Consider the following 19,736-nt stretch of genomic DNA (forward strand, 5'->3'; position numbering starts at 1 on the left):
TTATAATCAGTTGGACAAACAAGGGATGATCGTGCACAGTGGTGAAGGCAGACATGGCGGACCGCAGCCCCCCCCCCTCTCTCCCTAGAGCGTTTGGGTAAATAAAGCACAGAGTGCTAGCCCAGTGGCCAGCCTTATCTGCTTACACAGAGCTGGCCGGGTGTATGACAAACACAGGCCATCGCACAATCCGCTTAGCTTGTTGTACCAGGGGCTCAGCTTGTTTCACAAAGAATCAATCAACACAAACGCTACCAGTCCAGCTCTCGAAGACACTCCATGTGTACTGGATGGGTGGGTTCACTGGTTAGGCTGATCTATTCATCATGCATCTGGTTGGACCCTCCACCATGCGGCTATACATTTTGAAACGGCCATCATGGCTCATCGAAGACGTCACGCCTGGCTGTAAACAGAGGTGACCTTTCGTTTTAATGAGCTGCTGGTTTTGTCGTGTGTTTTACAGGTGCGAGGCCCTGGGAGCGTGAGCGTTTGACGTGGGGCTTCCTCCCGGTCTCCTCTTCCTCGCCTGCTCTTCCTCGATTCCTCACTTCTTCCCTGCGTCCGGGCCTCCGAGGGCGGCACGGACAGACCCCCCCCCCCCCCCCCCCCCCCCCCCCCCCCCCCCCCCCCCCCCCCCCCCCCCCCCCCAGGCCGAGCCCAAAATGGACTCCTCCAAGGTCTTCTCTCGCCTCACTGGTTCAGAGGAGCTGGGAGAGGGAGCAGGCCCAGATAAAGTATTCATGTAAATACACATAGCCTCTCTGCCACTGTGTGTGACGACGGCGTGCATAGATCCACATGCCTAAGACTTATTATCCCCCCCAACCCCCCGTTAAGTGGGGGGATCCAACTGCCGCTGTCCCCCGTGCCTAAGTCTAGTGGAACTTTCCATGGAACTTTCTAGCAACTGTGGCCGAGACTATGGTGGTGCAGTTAAGTAGATAAATAGAAACAAATCACTACTTCATTCCAAACCAATGTGGGGAAGCCATTAACTAATGTGCTGGGTGGTGTAGGGGACCTGTCAGAGGACATTGTTACCGTTGGAAGTTAAGCAGACCACCTCACAAACGGACTACATTATACAGCCGTTGTCAGGCGCTGGCATCGCCTCCCATTCACCCACACCTCGGACACAAGGTGACAGCTCGCAGTGAGGTGCCTGGCCCAAGGACATCTGCTGGACACCTTAACTATGAAGGGCAATGATCCAGAACCCCTCTGAGCATGCATACACACAAACACACGCACACACGCACACACACACGCGCACGCACACACACACGCACGCACGCACGCACGCACGCACGCACGCACGCACGCACGCACGCACGCACGCACGCACGCACGCACACACACACACACACACACACACACACACACACACACACACACACACACACACACACACACACACACACACACACACACACACACACACACACACACACACACACACACACACACACACACACACACACACACACACACAAACAAAGAAGCCCACACAAATTAGCATGAACACACTGCCACACACACACACACACACACACACACACACACACACACACACACACACACACACACACACACACACACACACACACACACACACACACACACACACACACACACACACACACACACAGAGACAGACACAAGCACACACACTCACACACAAATGTATGCACACACACACACACACACACTCACACACACACACACACACAGGCACGCACACACACACAGGAAGATGAAGTCACTTTGACTTCTATGTGAAAAAGACCCGCAATTCAATACACGCACCCTCACACACACACATACGCACGCATGTGCAGGGTTTGGGTCTGACTGGCGTGGCAGCTGGTGCCGAGCCGGAGCTGAGCTGCATGCCAGAGTGTGTGTGTGTCTGTGTGGTCCTGGATCAGGAGCGGACTCCCCAGAGCTCCAGTCCTCCTCTCCTCTCCGCTCGCCCTCGTCCCCTTAAGGACGCGGCTTTGTCCCTCCTTCCTCCCGCTCCTCCCCAGCTCTCCCGCTGAAAGAGACCGTTTGCCTCCCCGCGCCAGTGAGGAGAATGACAATAATGAGGTCTGGCGTCTGTCCACCGCACCATATAAACAGGAGCTGGACGCACACTACAGACACACACACACACACACACACACACACACACACACACACACACACACACACACAAACACACACACACACAAGATAGTACGCACTACGCAACGCCACACTTTCAACACACACACACACACACACACACACACACACACACACACACACACACACACACACACACACAATCACAACCGCACCATTTTTCTCTCTGTCCCTCTCTCTTTCTCTGTCTCGTTCTCTTCTGATCTAGTTGTTTGCTGTTATAGCTGACACACATGCAAATGTACTATTTAGTACACACATGCAAGCTCCCCCCCTCTCTCTCTCTCTCTCTCTCTCTCTCTCTCTCTCTCTCTCTCTCTCGTTTTTTCTCCCTCTACCCTTCCCTCTCCCCCTCCCACACACACACAGTGAAAAGTATGCAGGTGATTATAAGCTATTTTTTTATACCACATCAAGTTTAGGAAAATGTATGTCTTTTTTTTTATTGTGTTTATTGCGAGTTCTTTATGTAGTATGTTAATGTACCCTAAGGTTTCTATGCTATATTTTTGGTATAATTCAGTGCCACTGTTGTTCACATGTTCCATACGGCTGAGGGTCTCAACAGGCCTCCTCCTGTTGTTTTGGTTTGGTTTTGTTTATCGCTAATCCGAGTGCATAAAGAGTGACACTGGGTGGCCAGCGATGTACAGACTGGGGGGCCACGCCCAGACGGACTGGATCTAAACAGAGGGGCCACTGAAGACCTCAGACATCAGAATGTCTCATTAAAATAAGCCGTGGGGGCGATATTAAGCACGGCTCGGAGAATCTAAAGTGAGACGTTCCCAATGCAGTCAATAGGATAATATCCTATCTTTCCCTTTCTTTATTTGTTTTGCTATGATTCAAACTTTTTATAGGCGCCAGGGATGGAGAGAATGTTATTCCATTCAGAAAACCACTTATTATTCTGCCGGGTCTGATTGAACCCCGTAGTATAACTTACTGTGTTATATAGCGACAATATAGATGCGTATATATTTTTGAACATTACTGATCTGTATCCACATTGCATCATATATTGTCCACAAAACATTGCAGTGGATGAATGTTCATGAACTCTCATGTGTAAGCCCACCATGTTGGATTCATTCCTGTTTGTTGTTGATATTGTTCGGTCCACCAGTGCATCAATCACTACCTCTTGTGTTCCCATTCGTTTTTAGTCTAGACGTTACTAAGAATACTTTTTGTCCAATACCTCCAGCATTATCAATAATTTCTGATATGGATAGTGAAAAATATCTGTAGGTAAATGTGCATTTATGGTATGCTTAAGTAGCAATCAACTTGTCTCACACAGCATCATTCATGTTTAAAATGTGTATAAAAGCCTTCTGCAAGTCTTTAAAATGCTTACGTTGGATATAACACCCTAAAGTAAACCTTTACTTTGAAAATCACCTGCTCTACGACAGGACATTCCAATCTGGCCAACAGGATTCTAATTACTAGTGAATAAATCTCATAATAAGCTGCTAAACAATCCAGTGCACACACCTATTGTCTGTTTTCTAGGATGAGGATAGACTACTAGCTGTGTGACTGCAGCCCACTGCACATAAAGCCATTGCCTAGGATAAGCACTTATAGAATATAGCAACACTTATGATTGTTTGTCCCTGTAGATAACATTCTCCTTGTCTCCTTAATAGACCAGCCTGATTGCAGCTGTCCTGTTTTAATGTCTCTTCATTCACCAACTAGCCTTGATTGTTTTCCTTATAAATATTTATATAGCTAATATACTATATAGTTGCAGCTGGACTGTTTTGAATGAAAGTGGTTTGGAACACAATGACGTTGTTTGCAGCCTTCGTCAAATAGACCTGGGCCGTAGCAGAAGATTTCAAGTGGTCTGTGGGTACGACATCAATGCCGTTAACACAGTATGTTGCACATGTAAATCACATTCCTCTTCACATCTCTAAGAGTTGTGATGTTGACACTATTGCAAACACCGGGCAGATCTGAGGGGATAGAACCAGGGTATCTGGTGATTTTCAACTTTTCCACTCTGTATCGCTGAAACGTATGGCTGTTAGGAACTGTCATCTGATGATGTCCATGTCAGTGTCATGTGTCGGTGTCCTTTATGTCGCTGTGCCCTGTATCTGCACAAACTACACTGTGCTTTCAAGTAGCTCCATCACAGCCTGCAGTGACTCTGCGCACCATCTACTAGAGTACATCACATGTCATAGTATCTAACAAGCTGACATGATCTTGTGTGTGCAAGACCTACTTTAGAGATGCACTTGTAGAATTCTTATGCCATCTGTCCTTTGCAAGTCTTCTCTGCAATTATATTACTGTAATTACTACTGTAGCCGATATGCATAGAGAGAGGCTACAGCAGTAGTTATATTAGAAGTACTACTGTAGCCGGTATCCATAGAGAGAAGCTACAGTGGTGGTTATATTAGAAGCACTACTGTAGCCTGTGTGCATAGAGAATGGTCCCCCTCTTTTTATGTTGCTGCTACACCATCGGTGCCCTCTATAATGTATGTGTAAAACAATGCCGTTTTATGTCAGTATATAAACAGATGTAATCGATTCATTGTCCATTAAAAAACATGTATACTGCACAGTCACGTGAATTTCGATTGAAAATCATACCAGGACACACCAGTGATGTTACAATGATGTTATTAAAGGAATTGTATAATTTTTTATATAATTGATTGGTTTGTTCTAATTTGTGTCTCAAGTGACGCTTATCTCTGGACGCTTGTGCCCCATAGACACACACTGACACCAACAGACACGAACAGAAACACACCGACACAAACAGACACACATGCAAAGACACACACGCACAGGGTAATGGTCTCTTTTGTGGCTAATGAAAGATAAACAGGCCTTTGGATGAGTGTCGGCCAGGGAGGGGGCATCGGTCAGGGATGTGATGATGTTATGAGACATAATATTGTCTCAAACCCTCCCCTGCCTCCGTTCTGCTGAGTCAAGCGTACATCAAGTACAAACCCTGTGCTTTTGAGTGTGTGTTTTGAGGTCTGTGTGTGCGTGCCTATGTGCGTGTGTGTGTGTGTGTGTTTGCGTGGGACATTGAGAGAGGGAGAGGGCGGATGAGAGGACATTGTGTGACCAAAATCCTGTCTGTTAGTTCTAGCCAGTGTGTGTTTTCTTGGTCAGTTAGAGAGATGTGAGTTTCAGCCGGGCCGAGGATGATGATGGTGATGATGATGAAGATGACGATGACGCAGTCTGCGCCATCATCAGTGCTTTGGTCCTCCCATAAACAGTTCTCTGGAGCCTGTCTGACAGGACAGGCAGACGATCTGGGCTACCTCTGTTACTGTAGGTCTGATTAAAGAGACATGACGTATGCATATGCAAGCGTTCACGATGTGGGAAGCATTTCGATTTAAGAATACCTCAGCGTTCTGGAAGAGTAGACGGGAATAGTAAGTAGGATGATATCGGAGGTGAGACGATGATGATAGAGGTGAGGTGAGGAGAGGGGATGGAGAGGATAGAGGAGGAGAGGGGGAGAGAGAAGGGAGAGGGGAGAGAGGAGAGGAGAGGGGAGAGAGGGAAGAGAGGAGGAGAGGAGAGAAGAGAGTAGGAGAGGGGAGAGGAGAGGGGAGAGAGGGAAGAGAGGAGGAGAGGAGAGAAGAGAGTAGGAGAGGGGAGAGGAGAGGGGAGAGAGGGAAGAGAGGAGGAGAGAAGAGAGTAGGAGAGGGGAGAGGAGAGGGGAGAGAGGGAAGAGAGGAGGAGAGGAGAGAAGAGAGTAGGAGAGGGGAGAGGAGAGGGGAGAGAGGGAAGAGAGGAGGAGAGGAGAGAAGAGAGTAGGAGAGGGGAGAGGAGAGGGGAGAGAGGGAAGAGAGGAGGAGAGAGGAGAGTAGGAGAGGGGAGAAGAGAGTAGGAGAGGGGAGAGGAGAGGAGAGAGGGAAGAGAGGAGGAGAGGAGAGGGGAGAGAGGGAAGAGAGGAGGAGAGAGGAGAGAGGGAGAGGGGACGGCAGAGAAGAGAGGATGAGAGGGGAGAGAGGAGGAGAGGGGACGGGAGAAAAGAGGAGAAATGCTCAGGGCTTCTGCCCACCTATCTGTCTGGAAGGGCCCGCCGCCAGTGCTAAATATAGCAGCACGATTAGGGAGATGGTAAAGGCTGGAAATGAGAGAGAATGAGTCAGCCATTAGGTTAGAGGACAAGATGGTGCTCTTCCAATGTGTTCCTAAAGCCCCGAGCTTATTAGGCTCCTCCAGCGCCTCATCACCATAGATGTGATTAATGGAAGCACCACTTAAGGCTAGTAAATGGAAGGAACTGCGTTGAACTATTTCCCTCTATACGTCCGTAGAACTGCCTGTCTGTCTATCTATCTTGCTGCCGTGACTGACTGTGAGCCTAACTGTCTGTCTGTCTGTCTGGTGTCTGTTGGCGTGTTTCCCATGCTATGTTGTCTGTTTGTCCATCTGGGTATGTTTGTTATTCTATCTGTTTGTCAGTCTATTCATCCGTCTGTTTGTTTGTCTGCTTGTCTGCCTGTCTGTCTGATTGCCTTTGAGTCAGTGGGGTTCATCTGGCCGGCTGTTCACTGAGGCCACCTATATGATGGGTTTCCCCAGGTCCCCTTGTCCTTCTGGTTGCCTACTGCGTGACAGGCCTCTCTCTCTCTCGCTCTCTCCCTCTCTCTCTCTCTGTCTCTCTCTCTACACACACCGGTGACAGGGGCTTCCGGTATTTTTCCACCTTGCTTTCTACCCAGTTATATTTTTCTAGCAGTAGAAAAACTCTAGCCCTGTGTTTTCTGAACCCTCTTCTGTAGCAGCAGCTGTGTTGAAGCAGGTACTGTACCCTATCTGGCCTGTGAGTGTGTGTGTGCTTTGATGGTATCTGTGTGTGTGTGTGTGTGTGTGTGTGTGTGTGTGTGTGTGTGTGTGTGTGTGTGTGTGTGTGTGTGTGTGCGTGTGTGTGTGTCTGTGTGTGTCTGTGTGGGTGTCTGTGTGGGATTTCGTAAACGTTTGTCCTCATGTGTGAGAGAGTGATGAACAACATTGAGAGTGAGCTTGATGGATTTCAATGTATTTCACCATACAGGACTTTGACAGGCATAACACGCATTGTGCCCATAAAAAACCAGGGGACGGAAATCAGCACACTGAATGTGCCCTGAATGAAATGTTCAAATGGGGACAAATATACAAATACCAATGCAAACATGGGGATGATGTTGTTGCAATACTGTGGGTGAAGGGTGAAGCGGGGAGAGGTGATAAGAGGTGATGGGTAAGGGGTAAGAGGTAAGGGGTAAGGGGTAAGAGGTAGCTATAGGCTACGGGCTACACATAGGACGAAGCTATAGGCTATGAGCAACAGAGGTACGGGCATGGCAGTTTTGTGGGCATGCAAGTTCATGTTGTACTGAGGATGTGGGTACCAGTAGCAGTCGGGAAAAATCAAAGTGCTTTCCTGGATGTTATCTTTTCCCATAACATACCTGGAGAGCAGTTCATCTTGAAGGCTATAGCTTATCATCCTCACTCACCCACCCACCAACCCACCCACCCACCAACACACACACACACACACACAACTACACACGCACACACACCACCACACACAAACACACACACACACACACACACACACACACACACACACACACACACACACACACACACACACACACACACACACACACACACACACACACACACACACACACACACACAAATTGCCAAAGTGGAAAATGAGCTGCAAGTGCTTGAGTCTAGTCCAACAATGCCGGCCGGTTTATCTTCATTTGAAAACTTGAAACTGTATTAAAGAATTTAAGACACATTGTTGATCTTGCCACTCATAAGGGACGCCTGTATCCTGACAACAGAGATGTAGTGACCTCTGTCGGCGGCCTTTAGTACCGACCCCTCCGCGGTGGTAGGTAGACGTGGCAGTGACGTAGCCCTCCGGAAGTGACCCGGATCGGAACTTTAACTAAAGGATCGCCTGCTTTTCCACCACAACCGTCGAGGATCCGTGAAATAATTGATATCATCGACCCGACAACGACGAAATCGGACTAGGATAGCTTCTAACAACAGGTATTTATGCCGATATTTAAAGGAGCCCGCTTTTGGTTTTGGTTTTCTTCTACTCGTAGGGCTGAGAAAACAGAAGTAGCTCCGCTGCTAGCCTAGCTTCCCGTTAGCCAACCAGGCCGGAATCAGCTGGGCTGGGGGGGATCGACCGCAAACCCCTTTGGAGCATGATTGGATCCCAACAAATGGTTATCATTTTATGTACCCGTCTTCTATGACTTGATACTCAAACGATTGTGTTATTGTCTGAGTTGCTATCCGTCATAAGCACTGTCGTGACTGTCACCGGCCGGCGTGTTGCTGTGGTGTGTACGTCCGAGTCTAATCCATATAATGGGATAGACGTAGTGTGGCATGGGCCGAGTTACTCATGGTTGGAAGAATGACACACGCGTCTTTTTCACATAGAAGTCAAAGTGACTTCATCTTCCCCTGTGTGTGTGTGTGCGTGTGTGTGTGTGTGTGTGTGTGTGTGTGTGCGCGCGCGCTCATACGTTTATGTGTGACTGTGTGTGTGTGGCCGTGTGTTCATGCAGATTTGTGTATGTTTGTTCTCTGAGGGGTTCTGGATCCTTGCCCCCTTATCACAGAGAAATGGACGTGTGTGTGTCTACGCTCGAGTGGATGTGAGAGCTGCCCACGCCACAGAAGGTTCTGCCACACAGTTGTGAACAGCTGATCTCGATCGGTCCAACCCGACCCCGGTAGAGCTGTGACCCGGGCTGGTGACTCCCCGGAGGGAAGATGACCTGCCGAGACCGGACCCTCGAGTTCCAGTCGGCCTGTAAATCTCTTCAGGGCAGACAGGTATGTTCTCATGAAAACATGTTTACTTGTGTATCATTTTTGGCAGACTATCACTTTCATTCTTACCTCTTATCTGGGACTTACCGGGGGTGCTTTCGATTTTAAATGATAACAGGAACTACACTTTTAAGTAACTTTACTTTTATTATGAGGGCATTAATTGACGTAAATGTAAGTCTGATTCATTTATGATGTGTGATTTAATGAATATTAATTTGGTGTATCTTTTAATGCTAGAATGGAATCCAGCCGACTAAGCCGGTCCTCAGCGCCCTCAAGCAGCGCAGTGACTTCACCGTCATGGCCAAGTGAGTGCAACTCATACTAACGAGCCACATCACACAGTGGCAACCGTGCAAATATTGGCCTGCTCTTAAGGTGATGCTTCCTTCTTCTGACTTAAGTTTTGACCTAACTGGTTTTTCTTTTCTAGGCGAATTGGAAGAGACTTGAGCAATACGTTCGCCAAGTTGGAAAAACTCACCATTTGTAAGTTCATGGTCATGGTCTTTTATTGGCCTTGCATTGATGTAATTTCATAATAAACAGTTGAATAGAAAGAATTGATTTTAAACTGATCGATATCACCCTCCACATGAAAAGTTGACGATAACCAATTTTTAAACATTTCAGTGGCAAAGAGGAAATCTCTGTTTGACGACAAGGGGGTGGAGATCGAGGAGCTCACCTACATCATCAAACAGGACATCAACAGCCTGAACAAACAGATCGCCCAGCTGCAGGACCTGGTGCGGTCCCGGGGGGCCCCAGGGGGTCGGCACATCCAGACCCACTCCAACACCATCGTGGTGTCACTACAGGTAGAGCTGGAGCCATGAGATGGTGGATGCCGGTTAACAGTGAAACCTTAACCCTGATCGTTAGGCCTGTGGCGGGGTTGGCTAGCGCTGATGTAGGTTTATGTTGCCAGGTGTGGATGTGATCAGCCATTACAAGCAGTTTTCCTGTGTTTTAGTGACATCACATGTGGACGTGTCCACTTAGATGTATGCTGGATAGATCAGTCTACCAGCCTACCCATTGGTCTGTAGCAAATGTTGCTTATCTATCCAGCACTAAAACACAGGAAAAGGTAGACTCGCACCTGGCAAACTTGAAAACAAACGAAAGCTTGTTGTTCCCTTGGAACGGTTTTCACTCCAAACTATCTCGTACATAGGCGGGCTCACTGTCAACCAGAACATATATGCCAACAGATCATTTACTTCTCCCATAGCTATGGCTACGGCATTTCTAACAAATCACATTCCAAGATTACAAGTACAGTCGAGTCATGTAAGAAAGTAGTGTTCGAGAGGGTTAGGCTTCTCAGAAACTTGTAGTGTAGCCCCACGATGTGAGGCACATTTCATATACAACGTTGCTCATTCTAAACACTCCTACACAACACTACTGTCGCCGGTGGTCGTAACCACGGGAATAACATGGATGTCTTAACTCTCCTCCTTCAAGCTCTCGGCTCAAACAAATTGTTAGGTTGGGAGTTTGAGCTGGGACTTCAATTTCACATTTTATTTTTTGGCACTAAACCGCTTGACTTCTGTGTTCACAGTCCAAACTGGCATCCATGTCCAATGACTTCAAATCGGTCCTGGAAGTAAGAACAGAGGTGAGACCCGCATGCTTTCTGGCCGTACTCCTTACTGTAGCTGTTGGAGCAGTAATACCATAATTAAACTTAAAAACAAAAACAACAATAATGGTAACGTATCTCTTGTGGTCCAACAGAACCTGAAGCAGCAGCGCAGCAGGAGAGAGCAGTTCTCCCAGCCTCCCTCCTCTTCCTCACCCATGGCCAACAACTTCAGTAAGTCTCTTCCCACACACACCGCTTCACTGAGTAACCGCTCTTCACACGCAGTCATTACAACCGCCATAGCGGTGCCGGCAGGTAAATGGCACGCAACTCTGTTGAAAGTACATTATACCAATTTGCTTTATAGTCGGTGTCTCTGGCTACAGGACGTGCTTTAAACCTGGGCCCTGATAGCTCTGCAAAACAACACCAAAGAACAGCGGTTAATCATTACAGACCGTGTCAACTTTTACCGGCAGCGACAGATGCGCTTCTTAGACAGACTCACGCATCCACGAGCAGCCGGTTGCCATAAGAACGGCTGCTCGTGACCCATGTGCCTGCCTCTCACTGTATCTGGTCCTCTATAATGCAAAAATCACAAAACATTTTAGGGAGCCGCAAAAAAGGGGCCCAGGAGCCACAAGCAGCGCGCGAGTACCAGGGCTATACCACCTCACATTTCAAAGGTATTTCCCTGGATGTGTGTGGTCTCTCCCAGCGGGAACACCTAGCTAACTGAATGTTCACCCGCTGTTCTTAAAAAAGCCAAGAACCTTTCTCTCCTTAGCGTCTGGGATTGGTGTCCCTAACCGCGGCTGCGCTTCTGTCTGCTCTTGTGTTGACAGAAAGCTCTGTGCTGATGCAGGACGAGTCCCGGAGCATGGGGGAGGTGGCCATCGACATGGACTCCCAGTCCAACCCCATGCAGCTCCAGCTCATTGACGAGCAGGTACGGCTTTACCTGTGTCTTGTATTAAACACTTTTTTTAAAACATGTGGATGGCCGCTGTGTCGGGACGCAGTGCTGCGGGTTTTCTTAATTTGATGTTATTCGCGTTTCCCGTTCGTAGGACTCGTACATCCAGAGTCGTGCGGACACCATGCAGAACATTGAGAGCACCATCGTGGAGCTGGGCTCCATATTCCAGCAGCTTGCACACATGGTCAAGGAGCAGGAGGAGACCATTCAAAGGTGAGCGGGGGGGGGGGAGAGGAGATGCGAGAACAAGATGTCTGTGATTTGGAAGCCAGGTGCAAAGGTGGGCTTTTAAAGGAGATAAGATACAGGAGAGACTAGTAAAAACTGTTGATATACAGGATTGTAGAATGTGATATTGTTAAATATTTACAAAGGGATCCTAACCTTTTTAAAAAATATTTGTTTCTGACCCGGCTCTGTAAAGTCTTGATGAAATTCTGTGACCCCTTCTGTTCAGAGTCTTTGTACTCAGACAGAAGTGTCAATAATAAAACGCACACGATATTATGAGGCGCCACCATTTGTATCGGTCAAAGCTACTCCGAAGCCAACATGAATAGTAAAATGGCAATATAACGAGCACAGGCAGCACACGGCTGCATCTGAGGGGGTTCATATGAGGTAGGATGGATTCTTAACGCACCAGAGTAGCGTTTGTGGTGCTATGCCCCTAGTAGGTTTGCCAAAACAGTGAAGAAGGCGAAACCTTATTTGTTTAGCTGTCTCTCCAGTGTCGGAAAGCGCGCCAATCGCGAGCTCCTCAGCCGATACATTGGAGTCGACCTTGGTACTATTCCTACTGTTATTGATATGCTGGAGAACGATCCCCTCGCCTGCCTTCCTACTTTACTAGCATGGCTGTGCACTTCAAAGGATTTGATTAGCGCATACTGAACGTATACGCAGCTATACAGAATAGTGTATCAGCTTACATGCAGTTAGTTTTCAAACCTGATGCGAACCATAAACGAATACACATGGAAGGTACCCGGGACCACCATTCTAGTGGTCTCTGACACGGTTCATCCATGCTCCGGCAAGGTACGTGTATACCGCACGCTCGTGGATTGAGCTGGATTTGGGGCTCTAGTGTAATCTCATCCGGCTCCAGTCAATCGTATCGCAGTGTCCTGAATGAGGGGGAAGGTGTCCTCACAGCCTTCCTATTGGCCCCCATCTGACATGTCACCCCCCCCCCCCCCCTGCAGGATCGACGCCAACGTGGAGGACACCCAGCTAAACGTGGAGAGCGCCCACACGGAGATCCTCAAGTACTTCCAGTCGGTGTCCTCCAACCGCTGGCTGATGATCAAGATCTTCCTCGTCCTGGTGGTCTTCTTCATCGTCTTTGTAGTCTTCTTCGCTTAAAGAAAGAGGATGATCGGTGGCTGAGGAGCACAGAATTCTGGGAGGGGTGGGGTGTGAAGATGAATGGACTCTTCACCGAGACTCAAAACGGTTGTCGAGGCAACGCGTGTTATCTGAAAGTTTTCTCTACCAATTGGGCTGTTGACTCTTTTTGAAGTTGTTATTTTCCTTCCTTGTTCGGGAGAGCAGAGGGGCGCCCGGTTGTGGTGTCTGAGGGCAGGTTAATGAACTGTACTGCCCACCAGACAGCCCATGCTCTCTGAACGGCAACGCCTTGGAGATAACACAGAGGTGAGATGAGCTGCGTGCTAGAGTGAGTGCAGCGCTGTTCATTGTTATTTTAGACCAATTAATCTGAATACATTTAATCGAAAATGGCTATTTAACGGTTTGATTCTACAAACTATCTTTTTTTTTTTTTTTTAAGATCTGGTTAAACTGCAGAGGTTCTTCTTTCCCTTCCTCTTCCCGCTGGTGTAGAGCGTGTGTGGTCGCAAAGAGAAAATAACAAATGTTTTTGGTTGTGAAATTCATAGCCTGCCATGCCACTTATTTTGCTGTTGACTTTGTCACTAATCTATTCACAATAATTGGAATACCGACGCTAGGTCCTATTTTCCCTATTAATGTTTTTCTGAACTTTATTTGCCAAAATGTGTACTTCTAACAAGAACTGCATCTGGAAATATTAGTCTATTTTTGTTTGTATATGAAAAGAAAGGCAGCATGGCAATACAGTCAACTGAAGGGGAACTTCCTGGCATTGCCCTCCACCAAAACAGAAATAGTTCATTTGGAATTGGTTCAGGCAGCACGTTGACACTGTTTTTCTGTCAGCGTGGACATCTTGGCAGGTCTGAATCTGCATTTCAAAGCATTTCTTATTCCCCAGTAGTCTTTACATGTTTCAGTCCAGTGTAAGGCTCGGTGGGGTGGGCCCACCGGAGGGGGTTGTGCCAGTTAAAGCCTACTAATGAAGTGACTGCGACCAGGTCACCCAGGTGTCTGGTCGGGCCCGGCTGCAGTTGTTGACTGATTTGGTGAAGCGCTGTCCGACTCAGAAAGAGGACAGCTCATGTACAGGAACCGTAATTTAAAGGACCATAGCTTTTTGAGAAAGAGATATTCTTCCTATTTTCGTCCCCTGTCTTCACTTTAGCCAAATGCCTTGAAGTTGATGTATAAAGTGCAAATAGTAATGAAGGTGTAATGGAAAAGGAAGTGCATATAAATAAATGAATGATAGGAGGTCTGTGTTAATGGTTGACCTATTATTGAACATAAGAGGATTAGCATCCTCCATATAATTCACCTGCGTGCTATTTTGAGACGGCTTTCCAGAAGCAATGTGCTAATCTGGGCCCATCAGTTATATAAACTTTGGGGCAGATTGTTTACGTGTACATCATGATATGATGTAACCACTTGCAACATGCCGTTTCTAAGCTAGAGTACACATGCACAAGACCCAACACCAGATCAACAAGCTGTACCCGTTCTTAATGACTTTACTAATCAGGAACTAGAATGAAAAAGTGCATTTCAAAGTACACATGCACAAGACCAACACCAGATCAACAACCTGCATGTATAATTTCATTTATACACAAAAAAAGGATATGGATTTGAAAAAGCATGGTTTTAATCACCTAATACAGCAATGTTTCACAATCATAGGAAAATATACAATCTTTCTAGACATCTGCTGGCCTACACCTCACTGGTATTTACATCGGTGCTTGTGGTTAATTGGGTTGAAAGAAACAAAACCTGCTAAGTAATTGGGTGCTGAAGGTGAAAATGAGTAGGGAGAAGAACATTCCCTTACTATGTGCTGTACCCATTCTGAATGACTTTACTAATGAGGAACTAGACTGCAAAAGTGCATTCCAAACTGTTCTCAGTCCATGGTGAATTATGAGGTAAGTGTGCAAAAACTATCGACAAAATCTAAGGAGCAAAACAGCTTCTGATGTATTGAGGATGGACACCAGTTGGCCGTTAATATCTCTTTAATGAGGTCTCGTATTCTGTATATTTTTCTCCAGGCTACTTTACACCCTTTAATGAAGTATTAAGTATGTCCTAAAAGCTAGCATCTATATTATGTACATATTTCCGCTTCTCTTCCAATATCTCCTCCACCCTTGACTATGAAGGGGGCCACCATATTATGGCCAATACCTTTCATTCTGCACCGGCTCTCTCTCAAAACCACCCGTCCGTTTGTCTAATCTCCTGACCACTGCACCGCTCACCCATGCACGCCCTGCTCGACGGGACTGATCTCTGGCATGCTCCGGCTCCGGCTCTTCCTGGCGGCCCGGGCCCTGAGCCTGGCGTCCTCCACCCTCCCAATGTCCTCCTCCATCGGCTCCTCCTCCTCGTCCGACCACTCCATGGACTGCTCAAGGTTCCCCCGGGACCCTCCCATCGCACCGCCCCGGAACAGGGGCCCTGTGCGGAACCGCGAACGGAAGTGAACGAAGGAGAGGCTCTTGCTGCGGTGCTGCTTCTCGAAGATGGGGGCGTGGGCGTCAGATGTGTCCTCGCCGGCCTGCTCCTCCACGCAGTCGCGGATGACGGTGCGAAACAGGCGGGCCACTTCCTGCACCTCCGGCTCCATCTGGGACACCAGCCGCCGGAACCTGCAACAGCGGCGGTGGAACATTGACACGTGTCAACACGTTCTGTATTTGTATTGGCATTAAACAGTAACTACACAATAGAAGACCATCGCGAGTTTACTGCCTAAAGCAATTAACCGCACACTACCAGACAATATGAGGTGTCAAACGAAAAAAATGTTTTTAAGTTGACCCACAATATGCTGAATAGGTATGTCTTATTCAACAGGTCTCTCTTTTTGTGTGCAGACAAAGTATTGTGCTGTAAGTATCACTGCCCTAAAATTTGCCTAGTGAGGATAGGACTTTGAGATGACAACTCCTTAAAGAGCCCTTATGTGAATGAATAAAAATCGTTTGAGGAACAATTGTATTTTCTCCATGTAGCCAGTTCCACAACCAACAGCACCAGTATATAAAGCAGATTGTGGTTCTTGTCAGTGTAGGTGGGCCTCCATGACCGTCTCTCCTACCTGACGATTAGAGGACCGCACTGCGACGGGGGGACCTTGGAGCACAGCTCCTGCAGCTCCAGCAGGTCCCCAGGGGTGAGCTCGTATGGCGCCGGGGCGGGGGCCGTGGCCAGCCAGCTGTAGTTGGCCGCGGAGGAGGCGGAGGAGCGGCGCCGGCGGCCCTCGGACACTCTCTCCAGGCGGATGCGCTCGGTCCTCTTCACGATGGCGCCCAGCTCCAGCATCAGGGTGTTGGTCACCAGCTCCTCCGAGGAGCGGCGCCCCGGGACTTTGGGCTCCAGGGAGAACACAGCGGACCAGGGGAACATCTGGGGGGACGGGAGAAGGGGGGGTTGTTATGAAAAAGGAGCAGATGGTGACATTTATTGCCAGTGAAACCAAGGATTTGAGAGGAGCCTTTTTAAATTAGGTGTTTATAACCCTAACCAACATACCCTGGAGAAAAAATCCACAGGAACAATTGTACTACAATTGTACTTCTGATGACATTTATAAAGTTAATGATTATTGAATCGAATATATACTCTTACCTCATTAAAGTTGTATAAGGTTATCTGTGGGGTGATCCTGTGGTAGAGAATCCCGTGTCTGGTTCGGTCTTAAGTCCTTGTTCAGCAACAGGAGAAACAACAGGCCTCCATTGGGGCAGTCAAACAAACTTACGGAGAACACGCAGCTACCTGACTGCCGTGCTACCTCTGACGGTCCGGGGCAGACAGTAGCTGTACGTGTTGTCCAAGGGGTGGGAGGGTGTGTGTGAGTGTGTGTCAGTGTGTGCATATATGTGCTTGTGTAGGGTAGTGTCTGGGATGGAGCATGAAAATAATCCTGTATTAATAGAGAGTGAGTGACAGGGTCAGCTTACCTTACAGGCACACAGAGTGGATCATTTTGAAATGTCATCGTTGGAAAGCTTCACACACAGTTAAAACAAGCCAATGGGGGGCGCCAATTGCAATTAATAATGTAACCCTGTTACCCTCAATTCAAATACCACTCAAAACAACACCCATAGCCAGGAAATTGGCACATTTGCCAAATATCACCCGGCTTTATGAACACCATCCCTGATCTCAGCCGACCCATTTCACCCCCTAAAATGTGAATACAACAACCTGCCACGGCTCAGGACTAGAGTCACAGGACTAGAGCCACTTCACAAGACGAGAGGTCTAGCAGACTCAGGACTAGAGCCCCGACTCAGGACTAGAGCCACTATTCAGGACTAGAGCCACGACTCAGGAATAGAGCCACAACTCAGGACTAGAGCCTCAGGACTAGAGCCACAGGACTCAGGACTAGCGCCACGACTCAGGACTAGAGCCAGGACTCAGGAATAGAGCCACAGGACTAGAGCCTCAGGACTAGAGCCACTACTCAGAACTAGAGCCTCAGGACTAGAGCCACACAGGACTAGAGCCAATACTCAGGCCTAGAGCCACACAGGACTAGAGCCTTAGGACTAGAGCCACGACTCAGGACTAGAGCCTCAGGACTAGAGCCACGACTCAGGACTAGAGCCTCAGGACTAGAGCCACTACTCAGGACTAGAGCCACTACTCAGGACTAGAGCCTCAGGACTAGAGCCATGACTCAGGACTAGAGCCACAGGACTAGAGCTACTACTCAGGACTAGAGCCACTACTCAGGACTAAAGCCAGAACTCAGGACTAGAGCCACTACTCAGGACTAGAGGTCTGGCAGACTCGGGACCAGAGGTCTAGCAGGCTCAACACTAGAGGTCTAGTGTGGAGACCTCTCCACGGGCATAGTGCCAGCCTGCTTCAAGTCATCAGTAATCATTCCGGTACAAAAGAAGAACAAGGTAACATGCCCAAACGACTGGCGCCCTGTTGCTCTCACCCCCATAGTGAGCAAATCCTTTGAAAAGCTCATCAAGGTGCTGATCTGCAGAATGCTGCCACCAGCCCTGGACCCCCACCAATTTTGTCGGAAGAACAGATCGACAGATGACGCCCTTGCCACAGCACTCCAATCAGCCCTCGCCCACCTCGACAAGAGGAACACCTATGTGAGGATGCTGTTTGTGGATTATAGTTTGGCATTCAACACAATAGTCCCCTCCAGACTCGACAGGAAGCTCAGGGACCTAGGCATTGATCCCAGCCTATGCAACTGGATCCTTGACTTCCTGATGGATCGAAAACAGGTGGTGAAGATGGGTTCTAAGATCTCCGCCCCTCTGGCCATCAACACAGGAGCCCCCCAGGGCTGTGTCCTAAGCCCCCTCCTCTACTCCCTATACACCCATGACTGCGTGGCTACACACGGATCCAATGCAGTGATCAAGTTCGCCGATGACACGACAGTGATGGGCCTGATCACTGATGGTGATGAGACGGCCTATAGGAGCGAGGTCAACTGTCTGGCTCAGTACAGCCAGGACAACAACCTCATTCTCAACAACGACAAAACCAAGGAGCTCGTAGTGGACTTCAGAAGGAAGAGACAGATTCAACACCGCATCTCCATCAATGGGTCTGCTGTGGAGAGGGTAGACAGATCCTGGGGGTCTTCTTCAGAGGCCCCCAGGAGGCCTCTTTCCCCCAAGCAGTCAGACTCCTGGAAAAACACACTACCCCCCAACCATCCACACGCACACCACAACAACAGACTGAAATGTAACCATCGATTGTATTTGCACAACATTTGTCTATTGCACAATAACCCTACCTGTGGCTGCTGTCACTACCACTTGAACACCCTACACTTCACACTTTATTACACCTCATTACTTTTTATTATTATTGATGCAATTACTTACTTATTTATTTTTATACTTATTTTATATTTTTTCTTCGTTTCTTTTCATATGGTTTCTGAACTTTATTTATTTTATCTTGTACTGTTGCTGCTATGTGAATGTTGAGGAACCAAGCCTAAGATTTTTACTCTTGTGTACTGTACAATAAGATGTAATAAAAGTGATTCTGATTCTGATGATGATGATTCTGATTCTAGTGTGGATTATCAAAGCCAGAACATCATCTCCATTACCATCTGCCTCCTAAACAGGAGGGTTAGGAGAAAATGGACCACCAGAAACAATGGGATGAGGTGTAACCTATGGTACACCTCATTGCAATTCTGTTCTATGTCACTAATAGGTGGTATCTTATTATTGTTTTTGCCGACCCTGTGCAAGTTCCCAACAAATACCCAATAACGGCAAATACAGTTCTGTTGTACTCCAGCTTTAAGATACTATAGGGTAGAATTTAAAACCTATGTTTGTATTGACTTCTACTGTATATTTACAATATACAAGAGTGAAATACAATATGACATATATCTAGTTATGTTATTACTAACCATTTAAGTTTACCCTTACCTGCTGTTATATTGTATACATTTATTACTCTTTCGCTTCATCGGGTTTGCCACTATATCAGGAAATACATTTGTAATCACACTTTAAGGATCTGAAGGTGCACTAGCTGTGAATATTGCTAATAAATAAGAGCAATATTTACAGGTACAGTAATGCAGGGATTATAGAGCTGCAATATAAATAATGAAACGATCAAGCAAAAGAATACATCATATAATGTATAATGTACATTCAAATGTAATATAATGTATATGTACCGTAGTAGCAGGCCATTTGAGTGTGAATAGATATC

At 47.5% G+C, this 19,736-nt stretch overlaps 3 protein-coding genes across 4 annotated transcripts in view; 2 read left to right on the forward strand and 1 right to left on the reverse strand.

Moving 5' to 3' along the window:
- The window catches only part of vegfba (vascular endothelial growth factor Ba), a 10,880-nt gene extending 10,392 nt beyond the window's left edge, over positions 1–488 (forward strand). Inside the window, exon 8 of the mRNA XM_056601136.1 lies at positions 467–488. Within this exon, the coding sequence (XP_056457111.1) occupies positions 467–488 (22 nt within the window). The remainder of the gene's footprint in view (positions 1–466) is intronic.
- Positions 489–8,032: 7,544 nt separating this feature from the next.
- stx5a (syntaxin 5A) lies at positions 8,033–15,139 on the forward strand. 2 transcript variants are annotated; one of them, XM_056600614.1, is made up of 11 exons: positions 8,033–8,241; positions 8,829–9,045; positions 9,283–9,353; positions 9,479–9,534; positions 9,679–9,866; positions 10,619–10,675; positions 10,795–10,873; positions 11,257–11,331; positions 11,491–11,594; positions 11,716–11,837; positions 12,833–15,139. In XM_056600614.1, the coding sequence occupies exons 2-11, from the start codon at positions 8,983–8,985 to the stop codon at positions 12,990–12,992; spliced, it is 975 nt and encodes a 324-aa protein (XP_056456589.1). In that variant the 5' UTR covers positions 8,033–8,241; positions 8,829–8,982; the 3' UTR covers positions 12,993–15,139. The 2 variants fall into 2 exon arrangements, with proteins under 2 accessions (XP_056456589.1, XP_056456590.1); XM_056600615.1 differs by lacking the exon at positions 11,257–11,331 and having other exon boundaries at positions 8,091–8,241; positions 12,833–15,137.
- Positions 14,456–16,797, reverse strand: zgc:162144 (RD3 domain-containing protein). The gene is made up of 3 exons (XM_056600616.1): positions 16,623–16,797; positions 16,093–16,400; positions 14,456–15,640 (listed from the first exon to the last, which is right to left on the reverse strand). The coding sequence occupies exons 2-3, from the start codon at positions 16,398–16,400 to the stop codon at positions 15,247–15,249; spliced, it is 702 nt and encodes a 233-aa protein (XP_056456591.1). The 5' UTR covers positions 16,623–16,797; the 3' UTR covers positions 14,456–15,246.
- Positions 16,798–19,736: the final 2,939 nt, after the last annotated feature.

The sequence above is a fragment of the Gadus chalcogrammus genome, chromosome 10 (assembly GCF_026213295.1).
Source record: "Gadus chalcogrammus isolate NIFS_2021 chromosome 10, NIFS_Gcha_1.0, whole genome shotgun sequence".
NCBI lineage: Eukaryota > Metazoa > Chordata > Actinopteri > Gadiformes > Gadidae > Gadus > Gadus chalcogrammus.

Bases quoted from the DNA above. Each gene is read 5' to 3' on its own strand.
- stx5a (XM_056600614.1), top strand. From the start codon at position 8,983: ATGACCTGCCGAGACCGGACCCTCGAGTTCCAGTCGGCCTGTAAATCT. The intron at 10,676-10,794 runs GTGAGACCCGCA...GTGGTCCAACAG, and splicing joins TCCTGGAAGTAAGAACAGAG to AACCTGAAGCAGCAGCGCAG. The intron at 11,332-11,490 runs GTATTTCCCTGG...TTGTGTTGACAG, and splicing joins TACCACCTCACATTTCAAAG to AAAGCTCTGTGCTGATGCAG.
- zgc:162144 (XM_056600616.1), bottom strand. From the start codon at position 16,400: ATGTTCCCCTGGTCCGCTGTGTTCTCCCTGGAGCCCAAAGTCCCGGGG. The intron at 15,641-16,092 runs GTAGGAGAGACG...CCGCTGTTGCAG, and splicing joins TGCGGTCCTCTAATCGTCAG to GTTCCGGCGGCTGGTGTCCC.